Here is a 27,429-nt window from a genome sequence, read left to right as displayed (position 1 = left end):
TGTGAAACAGAAAAGAAACAATCATTGACCACACTAAGCCTCTTAAGAATTCACTGGGGAAGTGGAACATATGAGAAAGGAAAAAACAACACTGTACAATATCCAATACTCAAATAAATGGCATGTATCCTGTATCCTCCGATGTCAATCTCCCTCTTTCTTCCTTCTGACTATATTTGCATTTCAGTCTGTCAGCCTCTGTCTCTAGCTGAGCTTGTTTTCCTAGGTCTTTCACTTTCTGGCTGTCCTTTTCTGTGAGCCCATCCTCCTGTTTTTCCTCTCCTTCACTTTGCCTCTGGTTTCTACACAGGCACATAGAAAAACCTCATTCAGTGAAAAGGCCCAAATAAGAGCCTTCAAGCATCCAAATGCTTGTGAAAGTACTTCTTGAATGTCCACATTGTCAGATTTTTCATATATTGTATGTGGATGAATATGTACGAGTATATAGTGAAACTATTAAGTGCTTTCTGCATTGTACAACATACCTGGAAATAAATAAGCAAACTGAGAAAAACGATTTCTGGGGTAAAAACACAAACACTTTATAGTAAATACCATTGGCAAGTATCACTTATTTCGTCCTGCTGAGGCAACAAATGAAATGTAAATATTACCAGTTTTGAAACTTTTACTTATGAAAATCCTTGAGTATAGAAATGAGCACACAAAACCACAATCTCCTGCTTTTAACCTTTACCCATTGTTAAGAATGTCCTGAGTAACAATATTAATTAAATAGAAGGTAATTTCAATAAGCTTTCATTTTGTTACCAGATGAGAGAAGGAGAAGAAATAGGCCACTCACATCCACACTAATTGAAGCAACTTTCATCTAAAAATGTGACTTAAAGGAAGTATGTATGTGAATAGAATTTCTTTTACAACTATATCATGGTAAAGGTGAATACTTTATTATTAGAAATCCTCTTTTGAAATGTGTGGGAAATATCAGAAAGGGAGACAGAAAATAGAGACTCCTAACTCTGGGAAACGAACTAGGGGTGGTGGAAGGGGAGGAGGGCGGGTGGTGGGGGTGAATGGGTGAGGGGCACTGAGGGGGGCACTTGAGGGGATGAGCAGTGGGTGTTATTCTGTATGTTGGCAAAGTGAACACCAATAAAAAATAAATTTATTATAAAAAAAAGAAATCCTCTTTTGGTATGATAGCTTTAACTGCATTTTGACAGTTCTTAGAAATGGTCAAATCTGAGTAACTGCTAAGTAACATATTGGGTTTTTGTCAGTATGAGTGTAGGTAAAACATTATTTCTACAAGTCTCTTAGAAATGGGAAGAGAGGTCTTATTTGCTTTTACAGTTTACCTGGGAAATGCAGAAATGAGGTCAGTGAGCACATACCTTATGCTAGGGCTAGATGCATCTTTTGAGCTCACTAATCTTTTGAGAAAGACACCATTATTTTAAGTACAGCCCGTTTTACCTGATAGAAAAAAAGTAATCAACTTACTTACCACTATTACTGTTGCTCTGTAATTTCAATTTACTTTTTTCTTTGGCACTCCTGCTGAGAACCCCATTGGGTTTTAAATCTTCTTCTACTTCACCTTTTCTCTTCTGCAAATCATTTTGCTTCTTTTTGTAAGTTGGCTTAGGTTGCCTCTTAGTCCTTTGCTCTGACTTGCTTTCACTTTCATCTGAGTCTCCACTTTCAGAGCCAGATTCATAAGTCCTTTTGGCTTTTCTCCTACTGACTTTATCATCTTTTACATATTTATCAACTATAATCTTACTATCTACACTATTTTGTATATCATTAGATGTTGAGGCTATTAAATTGACAGAACATGGCTTAATAATTTCTGCTACAGAATTCCCTGAATTTTCCATTTTATTAGTATTTTTATCTTCCTCTGAGTGTCTAGTAAGCCAGGCCTTTTTCAGCTTAGTATGGTAGTTAGGTTGAGTTGTCTGGGATGCTTGCCCATTTCCTACAGAGTTTGCTTTGTTTATTGTACTACAGACTACAGTGCTATCCAAGAGAAGGGAGGTTGAAGATGTCTGATTTTTCACAGCATTAGGCTCAGTCTCACTGACATTACTACTTTTATACTGAGCTGCAGCCAATGCTGCCTTGTGCTTTTTTAAATGGATAAAATCAGTTGTGCCTGAGAACCCAGGGCTGGGCTGAACAGCACTTCCTGTCTGACTACTGGCTGGTGTAACCGGAGCTGTGGTGCTGACCCTGCATTCTTGCATTTGAGCCACTGAATGACTGACGTTTTTTGAAGAGGTACATTCTAAGGATTTAGAGGCCAAAATGGTATTTGATAAAGAGTAAATTATTTCTGAACCACCCCAGCTGGAAACACTAGTGGTAGTGGCAGCAGATGTGAATACATCCGTTTTGGTATTACACACTGTATTTACAGCAGACATGACTGAACTGGGAACACTGCCCTGTGAGACAGCCTGGACACTTTTTTCAGATTTTATGTGAGCACTATCTGAATTCACACTTGGCAGAATGATTCTTCCAGTCTCTCCAGCTTCTGCTGGTTTGAGGCAATCTGTTTGATTTGCCCCAGTTGAAGATCTTTCACTAACTCGATCTTTGGAAGCTAACTGCATTGCTGGCACGCTCTCAAGTTTTGTACTAGATGGTGGACGTACAATGACAGATGCCATAGCAGCCTGTGACTTTCCACTGCTTTTCTCCACATGCCATTCAGCTTTTTCTTTGCTGAGGTTATTATTAGATTTCCACATTTCTGACAAACTCTGTTCAGAAGAACTCTTAAAATTTGCCTGAGAGTCTTTTGGCTCTGGAATTAGAGTTGGAGGCTTTTGTGATTCTTGAACTTTCCCACCAGCATTTACAGGCATCACTGGGGTTAGAGTTGGAGGGGAAAGACTACTATAGTTGCCTTCCTTTCTTTCCAAGCTGTGATGGATTGGTGGATGAAATACTGGTGCTCTATGTAAAGCAGGCATGCTCCGGAGTGCATTTGTAGAAGAAACTGTCAAATGGGTAGGACTCCTACAATCATTTCTGAAGGTTGTTACTGAGTGAGAAGCAATCTGATGGGGAAGATGTTCTGGAATCTTTCCTGCTAAACCTTCACTTTCTGGTTGGTGTTTAATTAAAGGTGGAGGCTTTGAAAGAGACGATATAAATGAAGTCAGAGTTTGAGGATTAGCTGCTGCAGCAACAGTATTACTCTGTTTTTCAGTGTAAATATTTGAAACCTCTTTGGATGGATATGACCTTGGTGGTTCGTTGACCACACTATTAGACAATGTAGTGAAATAGTTACTTTGGGGCAAACTCTGAGGCACAGAGTGCTTCATTTTATAAAGATCTGATACTGAGCATTCTATGTCTTTGTCTTGTTTGATGATGACATGGCTTTTAGGGCTAGAAGATGACAATGCTACTTTGGAATAATTGTCCCTCTCACCCTCAAGCCCCTTGATTTTAGTTGTAAAGGGAGCAACATCAATACTTTCTTGAAGGATTCGACGATGTTCCTCCTTATATTTGTGTAATCTCTCTCCAGTCTCCTGGGGTTGTCTCTGTAATTGATTCAATACAGGATCCACAAAATGTCTATGCAATAGACCATCTTTTCCAGTCTGTGATCTATTTAGATCCAGGTCATTTTTTGCTGATGTGGATGCAACAGAACGTAATGGTTCTATAAAAGCTTTCCTCTCCAATTCTCTGTGAAGAAAATACACATAAAAGTTTCTGTAACAGCTTTTTCTTGCATGATATGAAGATAGCATCTATGCAGTACTATGAAAGTAAAACATGACTTTGCATTTACTTTTAATACTCGAGTAAATTAGAAGATACATCAAAATGGAAAGAATAGTGCTTATTCAAAGCCTACTTTTAAGATGTTTATTAACTTGTCTAAAAAGAAAAACTAGAAAAGACAAGGTATCTGTAAGTTTTAAGCATTAGTGAACTTACTCTTTATGGTGATCTATTAAACTTTTTGTCAATGGTGGACTGGAATGTGCTGTAATTTTAAGAGACCGATGAGGCTCTGCACTGGAAGGTCTGACAGGAATGTGACTAAGTAATCCAATACCATCTGCTGAGGTCACAGGGGTGGGTTGATGTAACCAAGGACTGGGAGAATTCTATTTAACAAAATATATATATATATATATGTATCAGACTTTAGTAACTAGAAAAAGCTAAACACAGTATCACAGTAGGACTTTAATGTATAATTTATGAAATGCAACGTTTTCTAAGTGCATCTTAAGAGAAATTTTCAGACAAATAAGTAACGTAATTATATGGATTTTTCCATATGATGTAGAAAATCAATCAGCATCAAAATAGTAATTCCCAAAAATTTATTATTTATTTTACCGAATTTAGAACTTGAAATCACTGCCTTTAAGTTATAAATGTACAGAATACCTAGTTCATCAGATTTCCTTCTAAAACCAAAAAAATATATATCGCTAATACAAAAACCAGAATTTGTTATTCCTAAAGTACATGTCAGAAACAGAAATATCAAGTTCATGTGCCAATTTTTGTTGTCAAAAATAACAAACTTTTTCAATGTAACAATTTACTTAGAATAGAAGATTGTATTTTCAAAGCCCACTTGTACTCCATTTCACTGTTGGACTATTAAACTTGGGAAGTGTGGAAATGCAACAAAATTAATCTTTTGTATAACATATTGATAGGCTGCCTTCTCATCTAGAATATTTGGTGACATTGATCTCTTTGCTGATATTTAAAACTCTCTAATTACATGCTTAAGGACTGTTTCTACACTATGACACTGACATTCTCTCAGAACTTACTTTGTAGAGTTACATTTTGTTGAGATACTGGGAAAATATAATCAATCCCTTTTTGGTTTAAACAAAGAAAATTTTACATCTCAAGATGATAATGCAAAAGCAATGATATATCACACCAAAAACATGCTACTGTGAAATTAAAAATTTCTATTATAAATTTTTAGATTAAAAAATGTATTTTATAGACTAAATCTCACACTAGAGGAAAACACACAGACACACAGACACACACACACACACACACGAGGATCATTCATGTTTAAAAGGCCTCCATTCTACATGATCCAGAAGTACTAAGTTGCAATCACTTGATAATGATAAATTTTTTACTATAAGATGCTATTAAAAAGTATTTCCTGTTTCTTTACTTCTTACAATATTAGGGTTAAGAGATCTTCACTTTTGTTCAAAATGTTAAACTTACTCCTTTATAATTTTACCTAAGAAATGAAAATTTCATATGCTTGTTTTTAGTTTAACAAGTGTGTGACCAGTTAATAAAATATTTTATGCTTTTATATACACGGAGGCTAGAATGACATATACTGAGAGAAAATCCTACCCAACCCAGTTCAAACAGGGGTTGGGAAATTATGGAAAAAGACTCAAAAGTATTTGCTAGTTCATGTGTTCTTCTAGCCTGTCTTTGTCCAGTACCACTGCACCTAACATTCATGACACAAGAGTGAAGGATCAGAGTAAAAATGTGGGTGTATTAGGCACTAGGGTCACCAAGCCCGCTTTCAATAATGGCAAGGAGGATACTACAGTAATTAATGACTTTTCATTGACATCAACTACATAATGTACACATTCCAGTAAGATTCCAACTACAAGTTCAATAGCACCATCAAGAATGGAAATAGGAAGCTTATGGATCAGACCAATGCAAGCACAATTCTTCTAGAATTGAAATCCTGCCAGCATCAACTGTGGGGATGCTGGCACAGATTAAATTATGGAGTTTACTGGTGACTGCATTAAGGAAGGCCAAAGCTCATATAGAAAGAAGTGGAGCCAAAAAAAATTATTTTGTTATGGGATTAAACCATACAAATTATCACTCAAAACTGTTAGCACTCTATATTGCACCACTAAACACTTGATGCCCTTTACCACTACTAAGGTTAACAATCACAACTTGGGAATCAAGGAAGGACTCACGACCATAATCTATGTCATCACGGCTACTCAGAATATAACAATTCCTTGTACAAACTTGGCATGAGGAACACCACCCTTGCATATATTACCAAGGCTCTGTGTGAGCAGGATTATCAAGGATAATCCTGATACCAGGAATAATTACCTTACAAATCATTACTCCCAGCATATTTACTATAGATCTTGCCCAAATGTGAAAGAGGTAAAAAATTCACAAGTTCACTGCAGCACTATCCATAATAGTTAAGGGGTGGAAGTAACTCAAAGTCCACTGACAAATGTACAAAGAAAATATGGTACATGCACATAATGAACTTTATACAGTAGAATATTATAAAGGAAATCTTGTTACATGCCATAACATGAACATTAAAGATATTATGATAATATGAAAGAAACCATACGAGGACAAATATTGTATGAATATCTATTCATATAATGAATATTCAAATGAATTATCTATAGCAGTGAGAATTACAGAAACAAAGTAGAAATGTGTTTGGCCAAGGAACAGTGGAAAGAGGGAAGGGAATTAGTGTAATGGATATAAAGTTTCAGTTTTGCAAGATGAAAATGTTCTAGAGATCTGCTGTACAACAATATAAACATACCTAACACTACTCAACTGGATACTTAAAAATAATTAGTATGATAAATTTAATGTTTTACCACAATAAAAATAAATAGGGGGTGCCTGGGTGGTTTAGTCAGATGTGTCTGCCTTCTGTTCAGGTCATGATCCCAGGATTCCGGGATCAAGCCACACATTGGGCTCAGTGTGGAGTCTGCTTCTCCCTCTTCCTCTGCCCCCTCCCCCCCGTTTGTGCTCTCTCAAATAAATAAAACCTAAACCAACCAACCAACCAACCATGTTTAAAACGAGTCTGTGGGATACTTGAAGAGCAACCTGGGCTGCAGCAATGACGAAGTTGTTTCCTAGATTTTAAGAGACCCATTCTCACTATTTTTGATACTGGGGATGGTAATGGCCTCAACAATCATTTCTTTCTTTTTAAGATTTTATTTATTTGAGAGAGTGAGTATGAGGGGGGCAGAGGGTGTGGTGCGGGAGCAGACTCCTTGCTGAGCAGGGAGCTCGATGCCAGGCTCAGTCCCAGGATGCTGAGATTATGACCCAAGCTGAAGGCAGAAGCTTAACTGACTGAGCCACCCATGCAGTTCTCAACAATCATTTCTTAGTATGAAAATAAATTTGGCTAGAGAAATCACATTAGCTCATGAAGGAATAAGAGCTCTCTATACCACCACCTTAACCAATATTCCTCACATTTGATGTTGGCAGGATCTCAGCCCCAACTTTACTTCTCAAATACCAAAAGTCTCCAACCTAGACACCATTATGAGAACAAGAGCATCAGAGAATTATAGCTTGTAACATACCATCAATATATCTAACTGGGAAATATAACAGTTTGTCTTAAAAATTTTATGATGGGGCCCTGGGTGGCTCAGGTCGTGATCTCAGGATTTTGAGATTAAGCCCCCCACTGGGCTCCACATGGGGCATGGAGCCTGCTTAAGATTCTCTCTCCCCCTTTCCCTACCCTCTTTAAAAAAAAATAATAAGATGATGATATATACCAAAAGCCTTACAATTTTATATAAATTTGAATCAGCAAATTTCACTTCTAGGAATTTAGCTGATCAAAAATAATTCTAGATATGATTCACAATTAGTTACGAAGACATTCATTCTTCACAACAGGTATGTCAGAAAATTGACTTTTTAAAATAATTTGGCTTTTCTGAGATTTCAGCTTCCATGTTTCCAAAGTTACTAAGTATCAAAATTTCACCATAATTGGAAAAATGTTTGTAAAGTTCTAACACATTTTACCGTAATAAAATGTGATTAATGTTGATTAATAAGTATATACTGATATGTGACAAACCACAGTATAACTTACCCTCCTTAATGAAGATTCAGCATTAACTGCATTTTCTGGGTGAACCCACTTTGAGGAAGGTAGACCAAGTCCTGAGTATGCATGTGTTCCATTTGGATATTGCCAAATAATTGGATAAAGTCCAAGCTGATTATATGAAGCAGAAGGATGGGCTTGTCCAAGAAGATGAGGTGACTGGTGCTGTAACAACTGTTGCTGTTGCTGGTGTGCTAATGCTAAGTGGCTCAAGCTGCTGGCATGAGCAGTCTCTAGTCGTGGGTGGCCACCAAGTAGGGAGGCAGTAGGCACTCCAGGTAACACGGCAGGAAGTAAATGGGGGTGATGAACAGAATGGTGTGGACCACTAGTAAGAGGGTGTGTGTTAATGGTAGGTAATGGAGTTTGACTGGATGATCCGGCAAGTAAGTGGGGTGCAGGAGTTAAGGCAGGGTGATGGGTACCTGGATTTAAACAGGTTCTATGGGATGAAGAATGAAGAGGAAAGGGATGCTGGTTTAAGAAAGGTGAAATGTGGTTAGCTCCTGTTTCTGACCCAACAAGTGCAGGATCTCTGTAAACTGTGAAATGCTCATTTTTATCAATGATAAGCGGGCTCTTTGTAGCTTCCAATGTATTGCCTCGAGTAGGAACTGAATGAAAATTGCATCTTGATAACTCATGTTCTATCTTATTTGCTAGTCTTCTTTCACCAGTGGCTTGGCTATTCATATAAGTAGCCTTAGACTTTACAGAATCAGGAGAATGGGTAACTTTGGGTTTAATAACTTCAGGTGAGGGATTCGATTTTGTCTTGTGAGCATCTACTGAAGTATTAAGTTTAGATTTTATGGTCTCTGGGGGTGGGCTTCGCTTATGTAGCTTATCTTCCGTGATAGAAACTGCACTTAGAGAAGACATGTAAGAGACATACTGATTTTTCTCTTTTTCCATATTCAGGTGATCATTTCCTGAGGAAGTACTTCTAACATTTGATTGGGTTAAATCTACTTTAACTACGTCACTGACCCAGCTCTGATCAGAATCTTGCTTTGCTGTTTCTAAGTATTTTGCATTTGCAATAGAATGTTTTGAATCACTAATATTAGGATCCATTTTCTGAAGTGTCTGAAGGCCAAAGGTACTTGAGTTTTCCTGAGCCACCTTTTCTGAATTAGTGTCATTTGTAATATCAATAACACATTTTGGTGTGGGTGGTCTAGATATAAACTTCTCCTTTGGTAGTAATTCCACTGTGTGTGTTTTTTCAATATTGCATTCCTGAAGAAGTAAATCATTAGGATTATGATCAGAAAGTGTGGCCTGCTCTGATGAATGAATAATCATTTTTTCTTGAAGCTGAGAGTCAACAGACTTCTGTTTCTCTGCTTCTTCACGTTTTTTATCTTCCTGTACTTGATCCCAGGGAGGCTGGCTATCTATTATTAGTGTCTCTTCTCCTACCTTCTCATTATTCTGGGATTTTCCTTCTTCTCCATTTATCTTTGAAGTGTTTTTATTTTTCAACTCATTCTCTGGCTTTGGCTCTGAGGAATTATTTATCATCCTTTTATTTGAATTTTCTGAGTCACTGCTTTCAGAAAAGTCTGAAACATTGTCGGTTCGTAGTCTTTTCATGTGTAGTTTCTTTTCATCCTCCTCAGGTTTCCTTCTTTTATTCATCAACTGTTTGTTTTTCCCTTTAGGGTTTTCTATAAGATTTAAAAAGAGAAAGTTTTATTTTTCATTAATTAAAATATTAAATATATCTTAAATGTATTTTTATTTGTTCTCATTTCCATAAAAAAATGAGTACTACCTCCTCGTGCTATATAATCATACTTTTCCTCCTTCATCTTCTCTTCATCTGGTATACTGCTATCTGAGCCCTTCCTCTTACTTGGACGAGTATTTCTTTGTTGCTGTTGCTGGTGTGTATTCTGTTTTGGTAGAGCAGCTTGGGAGTTCATTGCTGGTCTGGGACTATTTGCTTGGGCACGTGTATAATGACTCTAAAAATAATTTAACAATGATTATTATTAACTGATCCTAAGTAACCTAAAGAAAAATATTTTATAATAATACATCACTAACAACATACATACGTGAACTGTGTTGCTATTTTGACTGGCACGAGACCTTCGCCGTGATGTAATGCCAATATTTTCACCTTTTAACAAAGAGTGAACAACATCATCTAGAAAGGTCATTTGAACCATAGAAGGATCGACATTCTGTGGTTCTAGTACCTAATCCATGACACAAAACAAGAATAAAAATTAAACCCAATCAGCTAGTCGGTGTAACATTAGGTATAAAAGCAAGTTTAATAATTAATCGGGAGCATAATACTAAGTCATAAAATGTATTTTAAAAATTAAGAAGTAATTTCCAAAAAAAAAAAAAAACCCAGCTATAAAATAAAGCTAAGAAAATACACTTTAAGAAGAAAATGACAAAAAGTGTAAATGAATACAAACAATAGTAATTTGAAAAAGGTTAAAGAAGCAACTATTTCAAAAACCAATGGCAATTCGAAGTTTCACTGAGAAGTGAAAGTTTCTCACCATTTTAGGAAAAAAATTAAATGTGACCAAACAATATAATTTAGCATTTTAGCTAAAATTTTAACCAAAGCATCTGAATCATTTCTAAAGGGGTACTCAGACACCTTCCACAATCCACTTAATTTGGAAGACGTAAAATTTATTTGTGTGTGTGTGTGTGTGTGTGTGTCAATAAACCACAGCTTTGAAAGATTTAAAATCAAGACTTTCAGACTGTTCTTTAAAACTTCATATGAAATTTGAATCCTTAATATTCACCATAAAACTTAAGGGAGCATACCATTAATGAAATTTGTTTTGACAAAACCTACAGTGGTGTGCATTAGTTTTCATTAATGAAAAACAATCATTTGGGAAATGTATTTATTACTGGAGACAGAAAAAGATTTTAAGAAAGAATTTTAGCTGACCTAAGAATAAAAAAAAATTAATCAACTAAAAGAGTTTGATGCTTCTATTTCAGGGACTTATTTAATCATTGTTGAAATAAATTTGTTATCATTAATCTCCCTGTGACCTAAAGTGACCTCTAATTAATATCAGACACATTTAAACTTATTAGGAGTATTACAACTATAAAAAAACCTAAAGATGAAAATTATTTAGTGTCAAACTGTTGAACCATTTTTTGGAAGGCATGGAATATTGGCATTATAAATTTCTCTTCAAAAATATTAGTTGTACTATTTACCTGATCATTCATAACGATCATGGTGCGAGTGAAGAGATCATGATGAGTAATTATGCCAGTAAACCACTGGGTGGCAGAGTCTTGTCTATATACTCTCACTCTGTATCCATTTAAGGAATAAGGACCTTAAAAAAACACACATACATACGCACAAGAAATAGGGGTATCTTAAATGGAGACATTTTCACTGAAGAACTACCTTTCAGGAGAAACAGGAGCTTTGTGATGAGTAATATCTTATTCAAGTATCAGTTTAAAAAAAATTTATTAGAAATTGTATACCTTAGAGCCAGATCACTGAAGTTATCGTTGAACACACTCTGCTACACATATATTTCCTAATTCAATGGAAATAAAGTACTTTAAGTCAGAAAGAAGGTTTCTGGGATCATGAGTTATAAGAGGACAGAACAAAGTGTAAAGTTAGAGTGGTCTACAAAGTCACAAGGTTGTATAAAGCTACTGAATAGGGTTTGGGGTACATAGAGGAATACACTTGGCTGAAACAGAAAGGTAAAATTTGGAACCCAATATCTGAGTTTTCTAAGTTGCCAAAACACTTCCATGTAACAACTATAAATTTTAATCTTCTGTGACAGCTAGAAAAAGCTGCCAAAGCTAGTGTGTATTTAATCTTCTTCAATTCAGTATTATTTTCCCTTTTATAAAAATTAAGAAAGTGAGGTTGATAGGTTAAATAAAATCTTAAGTGAAAGAGCTAGGAATGAATTTACTTTTCTGAATCCTAGGTTGATGCTTTATTTGACAGTTTATAAGTTTATAAGCCATTTAACATACAATTAATAGCTGATATTTGCCAATTAAAAAAAATTGCCAGTATCAGCCTAAAAGTCAATTAACAAATGTATAGAAAATATTCCATTTGACCTATAAGTTAAATATATTCAGAGCCATTATAATCAATTATATAAACTCTAGTCTTTTCTAACTATAAAGAATGAGACTCTAAGAATGTAATACAGTAAAAGCTTATAGAACAACTCCAAACATGACCAATTTTCAATTTCCACTAGCACAATTCTCAATTCCTAACTGCCTTATTCCTACCACAAAACACAATTTGGAGTCAGCCTTACAAAATATTTCAGCTTAGGATGGACAGGGACTATATACTACCTCAATTTTTCACCTCTAAGAATATGATAAGGAAACAAAAGTTGCTAAAGAATATACTAGCCTGGTATCTTCAATAATTGCAAGGAAAGGAGAAATAAAGATACAGGGCATATCAACCAATTAAATTGTGGACTTTTTTTGGTTCCTCTGATTTAAAATCATAAATGAATAATAATAATAAAGATCAGTCAATCCTGTTAAAAATCATTCAAGGCATTAATAAAACAAATGGAAATTTGAACATGATTATCCAGTATTTAATATTAAAGGACTATTAATTTTAGGGGAATAAGGGTATGTTGGCTTTATTTAAAAACAGAATTTGGCGATGTCTGAAATTTGATAGAAATAAACAGCAGTGTGGATGGGGCAAGCCATCGTTTTTGGGGCTAAAAGGCAGATGGAAGTTCATGGAAATACTCTATTTCTGTGTATTTTTCATATTCTCTATATTAAATTTTAAAGAATACTTAGCTTAAGAAGAATTTAGTAAGTGGATGATCTGCTGCTATAAATACCTATAACAAAGCAGAAGAGCCACACCTTAGAAATTATCTCTATTAATGCTGAAATTAAATGACATGGAAGTTGAGGGTTGAGATGAACATGGGTACTTAACAACAAAATTCCTTTTTAAAAACATTCAACAAAATATCAGTACTTCCCATCATACTGTCCCAATTTCAATTCAATTTCAGAAAAAGCTTAAAATATATAATTCTACTGATAGAAAAAGAAATCACTAAGAATTATATAAAACCTCATGGTCTGAAAGTCACACATTATAGACAAATTTAGAGCTTACTAAAAAAAGGAAACAAAACTAAAACTAGTATTATGGTCATTGCTGAGAAGGGTGAGCTGAAATAGGACACTTTTATCAGATACTAACAGCATTCTTCAAAGGAAATCAATTGTGGCTTTGGGCAATCCTCTACTGCAAACAATACTTCCTTCTCCAGGAAGGACACACCTAATTGTATTCTGTAATATGGAGATTTTCCTATCAACAAAACACCTGTGTGGTTATAATTTCATGTCAGTTATTTAGCTCAAATTAGTTAATAAACTGGTGAAGTTATCAACTTTCTACTGAAATTGTGATTTTGCTATTCTTTTCCCTGGATTGGATATAACTCAAAATATTAAACTGAGTTTAAAAAAAAAATTTAAACTGAGTTTTTTATAAACACTGCGCATAATTGAACCAAAACCAAACATGAAAAACTGCCCAGTTCCAAAAAAAACCTTAATGCATAATAACTTCAAAATAGTTACCTTGCATAAAAATCTCCTGAACCTTTTGTTCCTTTACCCAGACTTTCACTTCTTCCTGAAGTTGCGGGTTGTCCCTGAGAACTGGGTTTAGGCTGTCTATGTCGTCCTAGAATTACAGATTAAAACAAAAGTCCATGTTATGCTGTCCTAACATTAATGTTACAAACTCTCCCTCCTATATTTTCTAAGGATTGAAGAAAATTCCTTCATCTAAATGTATGCAAAAACACAAATTCGTAAGTTATATAGTTCATTAGCAATTACATATTAACAGAGCATAAGAATTAACCCATGGTAAGATCTGATCCTTGACAACGATGTCCTAAAGACAAAATGTGAAATTTACTAATGTGTTTTTTCTAACTTTAAGTGTGGCCTTAGATAAAGATATTTTTAAGGGTTTCATGATAAGAAGCAATATACAAACCAAATAGCATCAGGTCATCTAAGGTTGGTAGCAAAAGAATCAAGCTGAGTATTTTAGTGACAATACATATATACACACATGGATGAATTACCCTCTCTTCCCATAATGCTTAAAATGTTCGAGTTTTAAACTACACAAGTCATTATCCACTATCTTGATTTAAATGTCAGTGAATTCAGTTCTACTCAAACTCATCTAACCAGTAACTTCACTGCTAAAATTTTTATTTTTTCAAGCCAGTGTCAAAGCATCCAGGCAATTAAAATTACATTATTGATGGTATTATCCTCATAACAGGGTGGATCTAGATAGACACAGAAACAACCGGTTCTCTCTCCTTGGAGATGTGAATCACACAGTCACATGGTTTCCCACAATCTGTTGGTCCCCCGCTGGACTCTTTGACATTCTGTTCTCTCTCTCTCAAAGCACCTCTGCTGCTCCTGCATTTGAGATCAGCGGCAGGAGCCCTAGAGTAGAGCTGGGAAGAACAACAAAGCAGCACTGTCAATTGGCGGCCCTTATAAAAGTGGACTGGCAGATCATGGAAACCAGTGAACAGAAGGGAGCTAAGTAAAGGGAATTATATCTGGTGAATAAAAATAATGTGGCAATTTGGAAAAGTCAATAAAGTGGCTGAAGAGTACAAAAAAGGACCTCTAATGTTGTAAGTCATACTTCACTCTTCTACTCTGAAGTTTACCTAAATTAAGCTTTTTCTTCTTACCTCACTACTACTTTACAGGACCATTATGTATTTTTGCAATAACAGTGTGGTAAAGACTCCGATACTTCATTTATGCCTAGTGAACACCAAGAGGAATAAAGGACTTCAAAGTTATCAATTATATTCCTTGGAAAGTATAAAGAAATGCTATGTTACAGAAGGAAATACTTAGAGTGGGAAAGTATCACACAAAAAGTAGGTAAAATCTGTTATTTGGGGGAAAAATGTGCATGACATTCTTTTTTGTAAAGAAACTTTCTAGAATCCCTTTCTCCACACCCCTTTAATAATGAATGCGCTGCACACTTAGTTAACCTCTTCATCTTAGGAACAGAAAATACAATGGAAAGTTTAGACTATAAGCCTCTTAATGCACACCAGGTAACAGTCTAGTCTATGAGATGAAACACAGGAAAACATTCTATTTCCCAAGGAAAACCATTACCATTTTCAGACAACTCTGAAAGCTATCAAATTCTTTTAAAATCTCTTACTTTACCTTCCACACACAGATCCAAGTTCAACTCCTTGAAGTCAAGCAAACACAAGTCTAATCACGTTCCTACCCTACAGTCCTTCAAACATTTACATTCTGGTTTTGTTTCTGTAGTTGTTTTGTTTCTTCTCTAGGCCAAAACCCCACTTTTATCACAACCACTCTTCTCCTATTCTAGACATTTAAGTAGCAAAAAGATGGGCATTTGTCTAGAAAACCACACAATCATGTGGGCGTCAGTGGTGACTTATACCAAGTTTGTATTTCTCCCAAGCTTTTATACTTTGAGGTGGAAGGGTTTAATTGCTATTAAAGCAGCACTGATAATACTTTGTAGACAGGTACAGGTATGCTCTATAAAACTAATTTCCTGTATTAAATTTTACAGTTTAAAACTATTAGGGGTGCCTGGCTGCTCAGTTGGTAGAGCAAGTGATGCTTGATCTTGGGGTGAGAAGTCCAGCCCCACATTGAGCATAGAGTTTTACCTACAAAAAAACAAAAACAAAACCCCTACTGGAATAAAACACTGTTCAATATTTATTTATATTTATGTAAAAAGTTAAGATATAACTTATCTATGGGCTATATTTCCAAGATCATTAAACATAGAAATACTTCCTCAACAATGACCCATTAATTTTTCTTTTTTAAGATTTTATTTTTAAGCAATCCCTACACCCAACATGGGCCTTGAACTCAACAACCCTGAGATCAAGAGTCACAGGCTCCTCAGACTGAGCCATCCAGGGGCCCGAACCCATTCATTTTCTACTGAGAAAAGCATACCATTAAAAACTGATAAATTCAGTGGCTCTGCTGGTTAGGCATCTGTCTTCAGCTGAAGTCACAATCCCAGGGTCCTGGGATGAGCCATCAGCTGAGCTCCCTGCTCAGTGTGGAATGGGCTCCTCCCTTTCTCTCTGCCCCTCTCCACTACTCATTCTCTGTCTCTAGCTCAAATAAATAAAATCTTAAAAAAAAAAAAAAGAAAACTGATTTGAACCTAGTTACTGAAAGGACCTTATAGAAGTTCAAATTTCTACATACCAATTTCTTCATCTATAAAGCAGTTACTAATATCTGACTCTTTTCATCTTAATGAATACATTTTCATAGTGAGACTTTTAAAAAATAACTGAAACTAGTTTTCTTAAGACATCCAATTCTGAATTATCCATGGTATTGGATGACATATACTACTAAATCAATTAAAACTCAAGAAAATTATCCCAACAAACTGTCTGGTTATGATAGTCATATTGCTAAAGAACTTTGCTCTGTAAGTTATAGGTATTTCTTTTTTAGAAAAAAATTTATTTATTTGAGAGAGAGTGTGTAAGAAAATATGAAAGAGGGACCTAGGAAGATGGAGAGAGAGAAAATCTCAAGCAGGCTCCATGCTAAGTGGGATCCCACAACCTTGAAATTGTGAACACCCAGGTGTTCCTGTAGGTTTATATTTCTGTGGTAGTCATCATTTCCCATTTTAAAGGATTAAGTAATCAAATCTTCTAAGAATTGCTACAAGGTGGGACGCCTGGGTGGCTCAGCTCGCCTGGGTGGCTCAGCTATTGAGCGTCTGCCTTCAGCTCAGGGTGTGATCCCGTGGCTCCAGGACAAGTGCCGCATCAGGCTCCCTGCATGGAGCCTGCTTCTCCCTCTGCCTGTGTCTCTGACTCTTTCTGTCTCTCATGAATAAATAAACTAAAAAAAAAAAAAAGAATTGCTACAAGGTAGCCAAATAAGGTGAGGTTTTTTTGTTTTCTACTTATTGAACAATTTTGTGAACGTGCTAAAACTCAGATACAAGGCTACAAGGCAAACTCACAGAGGAGCGAAACTAAGGATCAGTAATTAATACAGATTATTAATATGAATATTCACTATCTTTCAGACTATGATTAACTTCAGTTGTGCTTTGAGTCAGATTTTAAAAAAATCAACTACACAGTAATTTTTCAATAATTAAGTTACCTATACACATAATTTTTATATGAAGTGAAATAATATGTATTTCTTCAATTTCCCCAAAACAAATCACCCAGACAGTGAAGCAATAGCTTCAAAGACCTCTGTGAATCTCTTCTCCTTCATAAATTCTATGCTATGTATTATTCTGTGAATTTTAACTTCCAGCAAATGACTAATGGGAAAAAAATCAGGTAAGCAAGATTTGCTTTTCTAGAAGCTTATGTAGAAAGCACAGAAAAGCTCTAAATAATTAAGTGAAGTTTTGGACTACCTTTATTGTTCACTTGTGTGCTGTTTCTCCTTTTACAAAGATAGAAGTTAACTCTAACTGAACATTAGTGGGGCACCTTAATGTACATAAGAACAGCTAACATGATTGCTCATGTTTATTATGGCAGATACCGTGGTAGGTGCTTTCTGTACAAAACAATTTTTGTAACACTTTTCTAATGCCTAAATTATTATGCCGTTTTTACATGTTATACCCAGGGAGGTGCATGGCTATATCATGAGGATGTAGATAGAAAGACCTTATAGCATTTGAATCTAGTTCTAACTCTGAGAGCTCAGGCTCCTTTCTCATTCTCCTCTGAAGTAGTTACAATGAAAAGGAATGACCTTTTTAAAAAAAGATTTTATTTATTTATTCATAAGAGACACAGAGAGAGAGGTAGAGACACAGGCAGAGGGAGAAGCAGGCTCCATGCAGGGAGCCCGATGTGGGACACGAGTTCCCTGTGGCCCTGGATCATACCATACCCTGAGAGCCAAAGGCAGGCGCTCTACCAAGTGTCCTGAAAAGGAATGAATTAGATTGTTTACTATAACTGCTTTTCAAAATTTGACACATTTCTTCACATTATATGTAAGAAGTAAAAGGCAGCAAAAGTAAAAGACTATCTTATGAAGTCAGAATGGGTCAAAAGTGAAGAACTGAAAAAAAAAAAAGTGAAGAACTGAACGTCAGTTCGAAGTTATATTGCTGTAACCCTCACATTAGTTATGTAAAATTCCATATATAGCAACCATCTAACACTCATTTAAGAGGGGAAATTTAGGATAAACTCATGCAATCTTATAATCAGACAGCATCAAAGAGAATACAATCTCTTTTGCAATGTGACTTTGTCATGACCTACAAATTCTCAATTGCTTATTTCTAGGTAAACACTCCCCTAAACCACTATTTGAGAGAATAAAGAAAGTTTTTTTCATATGTAGAAAGAATATGAATCTTTTTTTATTTTTATTTTTATTATTATTTTTTTAATTTATTTATGATAGTCACAGAGAGAGAGAGAGAGGCAGAGACACAGGCAGAGGGAGAAGCAGGCTCCATGCACCGGAAGCCCAACGTGGGATTCGATCCCGGGTCTCCAGGATCGTGCCCTGGGCCAAAGGCAGGCGCTAAACCGCTGCGCCACCCAGGGATCCCATGAATCTTTTTTTAAAAAAAGCATTTCTCAAAATATGAAAGTCAAAATCAGGTTAGAATCTGTATTCTGACAATAAGACTACTGTACTAACCTTATTTTTTAAGCGATTCTCTACTTCATTCCAGTTCAAAAGAAAAAAATAACAATCACATTAGTATAAAAAATAAGATTACAGCATGAAGATATTCAGATATCCCGGACTAGGTTTAATGAGAGGAATATTATGACTGTTCATAATATACGTAACAAATTTTCTAAGATAATAAGGGAACTCTTTGTCTTACCACGACAAAGTGCTTCATACTGGTTCAACAAATATTTTCTTTATGTCACATATATTCTGTATATAACTACTGACAGAATAGCTGACAGTAACTTGAATTAGAGAATAATTTACCAGCTGTTAGAATTCTAGATAGATGACTGAACTGACTGGCTCAATAACTCAGAGATTTGCTCTAAAGTCCTAACTGATGTCTAGGATAGCACTTTCATTTTAGAATGCAAGAAGTATGACAAGACCAAGTTTCTCTCCTTTTTGACAATTTCTTTTTTTTTTTAAAGATTTATTTATTTATTCATGAGAGAGAGAGAGAGAGAGAGAGAGAGAGAGAGAGAGAGAGAGGCAGAGACACAGGCAGAGGGAGAAGCAGGCTCCATACAGGGAGTCCGACGCAGGACCCGATCCCGGGACTCCAGGATCGCATCCTGGGCCAAAGGAAGGCGCCAAACCACTGAGCCACCCAGGGATCCCTGTTTTGGACAATTTCTAATACACAATGACCTAATACATGCTTTTAATCGAATATTGATAATATGTAGCTTATGGAATGATTTTTCTCCCTGCAATAAAATCCTTGACCTTTGTGGTGACCTCTTAAATCTCAACACGTTACATAAATTTCTCCATTAAAAAAAAAAATCACATTTGACTGTATTTTATTAAGAGTATAAAGTAACTACTTGTATCTTGAATGTCAGTTTAGGTAATTAAACATGCATTGCCATGCCATTTTCCCACAGTTATAATTTAAATTCATGCTTCAGCAAAACTATAAATGATTGCTTGTTCTTAGATCCCTGGGTTGCTAGCCAACAGTTAAAAACATGAATGTTAAGTCCATGTAGGTCAAGAGTGATACCCACTGCTATCATAGGAATTCTTGTATAACTTACAGAAGAATCCACTTTGTTAGAAAGGATTTACTGGAACAAGAAACCTACTTAGTCTGAGACCACTACAAAGATCTTCAAAAAGCAGTTGTCTAAACCATCTGCAGTTTAATTAAATCTACCAATGAGAGCTTCCATGTCTTTTAATGATTTAAACGAAGGGTTAAGAAAAAAGTTTGCCAACTTTTCTTACAAAGGGCCGAAGAATAAATAAGTCAGGCTTTGAGGGTCATACTAACTGCTACAGCAAGTACTCAACTCTGCTATTGTAGTACTACAAGCTGCCAAACAATATCACAAACAATACCACAAACAATACATAAATGAAATAGCATGGCTGTGTTCTAATAATTTATTTTCAGTCTATGAAACTTGAATTTCACAGGATGTTCAGGTGTCATGACATATTATTCTTCTTGTGACTTTTTCTTTTTAAAAATCTAAAAGGCCTAAATGTTTTACCAGAATCTGGAAAAAAAAAAAAAAAAAGGCCTTACAGAAACAGGAGGCAGGATGGATTTGGCCCATGGTGGTAGTCTGCCTACCCATGATTTAAAATAAGAACGGATAAATTACTGATACAAAGCAAGATTAGAAACTTTCAATAGAGGCAATCTGATGGCAAATTGCAAATCTATTTCCATAAATTGCTGCATTTTATACACACACACGTGGCATATGTATACACACACACATATATATATTCCTAAATTCATGAATATAGAAATCTATTCATGAGCAAGGGAAAAGAACTCAATGATCAAATCCTTTTCATTAATAATTAAAGAAAAAAATACTGAGACAAATCATTTTTTAAGACTTTCACAAATAAACGAGTTTCCCTGGATATATTCCTCTACCATATTCAGCCTTCCAAATATAATAATGTATCTGGTTTTGGATGAGAAAAATCACTCACTTTGAAAGATAAGATTTATTCTCTTAGGTGAATGAGAATTATACTTATCGAATACAAAGATTGGTACCATCCACATCTGTCAACTTTGTAGGAGGGTAAAAATAGGTACATGCCTTGAAAAATGATAATTTTCCTAAAGATAGTGTTCTAACATTAATGCTATGCTTCTAAGATCTCATATCGGATTTATTAAGAACACCAGAGATTAATTTTTAAGCTTCTCTACATATATAATGTTAAGATATACCTATTTAAAAACTTTACTAATCAAAATCATACATAATTAAGTCCTGGGTGTTACATGTTTTTATAATTCTTGGTTGATTCTGGTTAACTCAGAAGCCTTGAATTCAGACTACAATTTACACCCCCCCCCCCCCCAAAAAGGGATGCCTGGGTGGCTCAGCAGTTGAGTGCCGCCCTTCCGCTTAGGGCGTGATCCTGGGGGATCAAGTCTCCCATCAGGCTCCTTGCATGGAACCTGCTTCTCTCTCTCCCTATGTCTCTGCCTCTCTCTCTCTCTCATGAATAAATAAATAAAATCTTTTAAATAAATAAACAACAAAAAAGAATTTCTCTTTTAAAAACATAAAGAATCAAATGGCAGAAGAGAAAATGGGCTAATGTTTTCTATTATCCATACAATTCTTTCCTCATTCACATAATCAAGGAAATAATGTGATACACATTCTGGCTAAATTATTTAAGTTGTGAAACTGTGGAAAAAATTTAATTTCTATTAACTTCTTAATACTATTAATCAGTAAATAGTTCTGGAAATAGGACTGATGTTCAGAAAGTTTAAATGACATTCAGACGTAGTTTTTATTGGCTAAAAAATGATTCTGTTGTATAAGGGAAAACATTTTAATATTTTATAGTTTTTAAATGTATATTTTTAAGCAATATTCTCACATTAGTTTTATTTTTATTTAGAAACAAAAATTTTAAAAGTGATAAATGGTCTTTAACTCACATTGATTAAAATAAGCCAATTTCAGTCAACAGCTTAACGAAAACTGGAACTATTTTGGCGCATTATGTTTTTTCTCTAAAAGTAACTTTTCTATAATTATTTTTATCAGACATTGTGGCCTAAAGGTAACCGATAATTTGAAGTCACTTAAGGCAATACCCAGCAGGTCAATGGGCAAATTATTTTAATTTTGTCTATGCATAAAATGAAAACACCACCATAGCTTTCTCCCACATTTTTTGTTTTCAATTCCATCCATCATTTTCACAGCATCATCACTTAATCATAAGAACTTAACAAAATAACAAATTATCAAATATCCAAAAGGTTCTACAAATTCTATAGGATCCTGAAGCCAAATGTCCTTTCTATAAAATAAGAAATGTAAACACAACTGAAACTTGAATTATATTCACAATGGTAGTTCACAGGTTTATAAGCATATGAGATATGCATTTTAAAAATCTCTAGTTAGAAGTTAAGATTGAAAAATGAATGTTTTCTTCATGAGAAGTAATTTAATTCTGTATGGGGGAGATTATTATTATTTTTTAAAAGATTTTATTTTTTAAACTTATTTATCCATGAGAGACACACAGAAAGAGGCGGAGACACAGGCGGAGGGAGAAGCAGGCTCCATGCAGGGAGCCTGATGCGGAACTCGATCCCGGACCCCAGGATCACAACCTGAGCCAAAGGCAGACAGACGCTCGACCACTGAGCTGCCCAGGCATGCCTGTATGGGGAGATTAATCTCATTTATATGGTCTCCTAAGGAACACAGATACTGCAAACAACAACAACAACAAAAAAAAAAAAAAAAAACAGGGGAGGAAAGAACCCAGATAGGGATGGAGATTCTCTCTCTCTCTCACACACACACACATTATATGAAAATAGATGGATCTATCTATCTATCTATCTATCTATCTATCTATCTATTATCTCCATCCCTATATAATAATTCTTTGTTTCTCTATTCCTCCAAAACCTAACTATAGGACTCGGAAAAAGAAAACAATTAGGGTTTAAAAGAAAAAGATGTTACCACATCTTGCCACATAATTGTCTCTATATACTCCTGGGAGAAATGATCAACAGTTTTCAAATACTTTACCTGGTATTTTATGTTACATAAAAGTAATGCTATGTTATGTCTAAAATGTTTCTAGGGGATCCCTGGATGGCTTAGTGGTTTGGCGCCTGCCTTTGGCCCAGGGCATGATCCTGGAGACCCAGGATGGAGTCCCGCGTTAGGCTCCCTGCATGGAGCCTGCTTCTCCCTCTGCCTGTGTCTCTGCCTCTCTCTGTGTCTCTCATGAATAAATAAATAAATAAATCTTTAAAAAAATAAAAAAATAAAATAAATAAAATGTTTCTAAAACATAATCGTGAATCAATTCTGGTGACTTGACTCTTTACAACACATTATATGATAAAACCTGAAGTTGATGTGATTTATTATTATTACTAAAATTTTAAGTTTTAGGCAGAATTTTAAATTATTATTTATGAACTACTTGATTCCCTGTTTACAAATACATCAATATTTTTGAGTCAATAATGTTGGAGACTTTATATAGCATACTAAAAAACAAACAAAAATGCTATGCAAGACTTCAATGTACCCTAATCAGAAATAAGCTGGTATATACAATTCACTCAACCTTCATCCTTAATTTGTATTTCTTTTTTTAGAGAACAAAACTGACTTCAATGGAAATTAAGCCACATTTCTAAAAAAGCAAGCTTTAGAAGCAATGACCTGTTGCAAATAGCTTGGGTGGCCTTGGGAAATTCTTGCCAAACACAATCAAAGACACTGACTAGTTGTAGAAATCAGTGAGTAAGCCAGAGGTCAGCACTGAATCCAAAAGTGGGGACTATTTTATGGATTACAAGCACATAAAACAAAAAATACTCTTGTTTTCTACTTAAGAGCTTATTTCCTTCTAAAGTCTTTTTGCCATAGTCTTAATAATCTTCTTGTCAATATATTACAACATACATTAAAATAAATCAGCCTTCTAGAATACCCCCTTTGATCTCTGATATCACTAATCTGTTTTATGGCACCACGAACCACACTCCTATATGGTAGCAAATGCAATTGATAGATAAATGTGTATTTTCTGACGGTTCTACCAAAGCAGCCATTCTCAGTCTCATTCCTTCTCCTCTGGCCTCCCTATTTCCTAAAATACAATACTGAAATCATGCCAGTTTACCCCTACCATGGCTTCTAAGGCTTCAGGTGAAAAGATGTCAATCATCCCTCACTTTAAAACCAAAGCTAGAAACGATTAAGCTTAGTGAGGAAGGCATGCCAAAAACCATGACAGGCCAAAAGGTAGGTTTCTTATGCCCAACAGTTAGCCAAGTTGTGAATGCAAAGGAAAAGTTCTTGAAGGAAATTAAAAGTGCTACTCCAATGAACACAGGAATGGTAAGAAAGCAAAATAGATAGCAAAATGGTCTAGAGAGAAGATCAAACCAGCCACAGCATTCCCTTAAACCAAAGCCTTATCCAAGGACAGGGTCTTAACTCTCCTCAATTCCATGAAGGCCGAGAGAGAGGTGAGAAAGCTGCAGAAGTAAAATCTGAAGCTAGCAGAGGTTGGTAAATAAGCTTTAAGGGAAAAAGCCATCTCTATAACATAGAACTACAAGGTGAAACAAGTGCTGATATAGAAACTGCAGCAAGTTATCTAGAAGATCTAGCTTAGATAACTAACGAAGGTGGCTACAATAAACAACAGATTTTCAATGTAGGTGAAACTGGCCTTCTACTGGAGATGCCATCTAAGTGCTTTCATAGCTAGAGAGAAGTCAACGCCTGACTTCAAAGGTTCCTAGAACAGACTGCCACTCTTGCTAGGGGCTAATGCAGCTGGTGACTTTAAATTAAAGCCAATGCTCATTTGTCATTCTGAAAATCGTAGGGTCCTTAGAAACTATGCTAAATCTACTGTGCCTATGCTCTATAAATGGAACAAAGCCTGGATGACAGCAGATCTGTTTACAACATAGTTTACTGTTATTTTAAGTCCACTGTTGAAATCTACAGCTCAGAAAAAAAGATTCCTTTCAAAATATTACTGCTCATTGATAATGCACGTGGTTATACAAGAGCTCTGATAGAGATGTACATTAATGTAGTTTTCATGCTTGCTAACACAACGTCTATCCTGCAACGCATAGATCAAGGAGTCAATTCAACTTTCAAGTCTTATTTAGGAAATATGCATCTTGTAAGGCTATAGCTGCCATAGATAGTAATTTCTCTGATGAAGTAAATGGAAAACCTTCTGGAAAGGATTCACCATGTTAGGTGTCATTAAGAACATTTGTAATTTATGACAAGAGGTCAAAATATCAACATCCATAAGAATTTAAAAGAAGTTGATTCTAACCCTTATGGACAACTTTTAGGAGTTCAAGATTTCAGGAGAGGAAGTAACTGCAAGTGTGGTAGAAATATTAAGAGGATTGAATTAGAAGTGGGGCCTGGAGATGGGACTGAACTGCTGCAATTTTATGATAGAACTTGAAAGGATGAGGAGTTGCTGCTTATGGATGAACAAATAAAGTGGCTTCTTGAGATGGAATCTACTCCTGGTGAAGATGCTCTGATGAATACTGTTGACAACAAAGGATTTATAATATTACATAAATTCAGTTGATAAAGCAGCATCAGGACTTACTCCAATTGAGAGAATTTACTCCAATTTGGAAAAGTTGTACTGTGGGTAAAATGCTATTCAATAGCGTTGCAGCTACAAAGAAATTAGTCATGAAACAGAGTCAATCAATATGGCAAGTCATTGTTGTCTTCAGCCACCAAAAAATTACAACTGGGTGAAAGCTAACATGACAGCTAGCATTTTTTAGCAATAAAGTATTTTTAAATTAAGCTATATGTACACTGGCTTTTTTTAAAGACATAATGCTATTACACACTTAATAGACTACAGTATAGTGTAAACATAACTTTTATATGCACTGGGAAACCACAAAAATCATTTGACTCACTTTATTGCAATATTTGGTTTATTGCAGTGGTCTGGAACTGAACCAGCAATATCTCCTATGTACACCTATATTTGCCATATATATCTCATGGCTCCTAGTTTCAGAAAAGCAATTTTATCGAGTGAATGTTAAAAAAAAATACAACTATATGTGGCCCTCTGAAGAGTAACATAATTTACCATTACCTATAAAATCCTGTTTGTAGCCTGATCCCAGAGTTTTAACAGAGAGAAGGGAGGAAGGGGGAAATGGGGGGTAAAGAATCATTCTCAAAGATCTACCTTGAAGCTTTTTCAACTGTAAGCAACCAGTCATTATAAATCAATCCAAATATTAGGAATCTCCCCCTTGAAACCTCCATTTGGTACTATTTGTCATTACTTACTTCATTATTAACTAAAACAGAAATGGTAAAATTAATTTAAGAGTAGTATATACTGTGAGAAATTACAAAACAGTGAAAAGATTCTAAATTTTTAAAGTTTCAAGGTTTTTAAATTTCATGTATAGTTACAGTTCTTTGTTTCTCTGGTCTTAATGACTTCCCCAATTTTTTTTTTTTAAGATTTTTATTTATTTATTCATGAGAGACAGAGAGAGAGAAAGGCAGAGACACAGAGGAGAAGCAGGCTCCATGCAGGGGGCCTGACATGGGACTTGATGGGGACTCCAGGATCACATCCTGGAGCCGAAGGCAGGTGTGAAACTGCTGAGCCACCCAGGGATCCCCAGGATTTCCCAAATTTGTAACAACTGAAATATGATAACGTGAAGCAACATTCCAGTATTATTTTCATTACATATACATACCTCCATCACTGAATGAATTTTAAAGTTAATTTAAAAAAATATTTCCTCTGTTCAAAAATCTGGCAATTCACAATTCTGAGGAACTCAAATATTACTATAAATGTCTTTTAAAGTGAGAGAAAGGTTCTAACTACAGTGATCCTTACTTCCACTGAACATTTTAAGTAATTTCTTTCATTAACGAATTTTGACACATTCTGATTTGCAAAACTGACTTTGGCCTGAGGGCTTTCACCAAATATTATCAATACAAAAGAAAAAACAGGGATCCCTGGGTGGCGCAGCGGTTTGGCGCCTGCCTTTGGCCCAGGGCAGGATCCTGGAGACCCAGGATCGAATCCCATGTCGGGCTCCTGGTGCATGGAGCCTGCTTCCCTCTGCCTATCTCTCTCTCTCTGTGTGATTATCATAAATAAATAAAAATGTAAAAAAAAGAAAGGAAGGGGAAAACAAGCTCTCCTCATTTAAAAAAAAAAACAAAAAACAAAACAAAAAACAAAAGAAAAAACAAAACACAACTCAGAAAAGATTACCATAGTTTTAGCTTTTTATAGTAGAGTTAACTCTTTATAGTAATAAATGGGTATAGTTTATTTGTATAAACTAAATAAACTAAACTGAGCATTATGGTTTGTCTTTTTTCTGATTTTTAAATTTTTTTCTTTAGTAAACTCTATACTAAATGTGGAGCTCAAACTCATGATCCCAAGAACAAGAATTGCAGGCTCTACTGACTGCTGAGCATTCCTGTTTTTTCAAACTCTTCACAGCATAATGATAACTTATGTTATTTGTCAAATATATTTCTCTGGGTATAAGAGTATAATCACTGACAAAAACATTGCTTATAAGATTAGTATTGATAAAAATAGACTAAATAAAATAGAACCAAGCTTTAGAATTCATGTCTAACCAAAGG

General features: G+C 35.3%; 1 protein-coding gene across 3 annotated transcripts in view; it reads right to left on the bottom strand.

The window, feature by feature from the left end:
- JMJD1C (jumonji domain containing 1C) overlaps nucleotides 1–27,429 on the bottom strand; it is a 325,600-nt gene that overhangs the window by 34,815 nt on the left and 263,356 nt on the right. For 2 of the 3 annotated variants that reach the window (XM_055308748.1, XM_055308746.1), the window contains exons 4-10: nucleotides 13,541–13,646; nucleotides 11,126–11,250; nucleotides 9,973–10,116; nucleotides 9,687–9,879; nucleotides 7,892–9,579; nucleotides 3,940–4,112; nucleotides 1,475–3,684 (exon numbers count right to left, since the gene is read on the bottom strand). In XM_055308748.1, coding sequence (XP_055164723.1) covers nucleotides 1,475–3,684; nucleotides 3,940–4,112; nucleotides 7,892–9,579; nucleotides 9,687–9,879; nucleotides 9,973–10,116; nucleotides 11,126–11,250; nucleotides 13,541–13,547 — 4,540 coding nt within the window. In that variant the 5' untranslated portion in view covers nucleotides 13,548–13,646. Of the gene's footprint in view, nucleotides 1–1,474; nucleotides 3,685–3,939; nucleotides 4,113–7,891; nucleotides 9,580–9,686; nucleotides 9,880–9,968; nucleotides 10,117–11,125; nucleotides 11,251–13,540; nucleotides 13,647–27,429 lie in introns of all 3 variants that reach the window. The other variant, XM_055308747.1, reaches the window with a different exon arrangement.

The sequence above is a fragment of the Nyctereutes procyonoides genome, unplaced genomic scaffold, assembly GCF_905146905.1.
Source record: "Nyctereutes procyonoides isolate TBG_1078 unplaced genomic scaffold, NYPRO_anot_genome, whole genome shotgun sequence".
Classification (NCBI taxonomy): Eukaryota; Metazoa; Chordata; class Mammalia; order Carnivora; family Canidae; genus Nyctereutes; species Nyctereutes procyonoides.
This window is presented reverse-complemented; position numbering and strand designations above follow the sequence as displayed.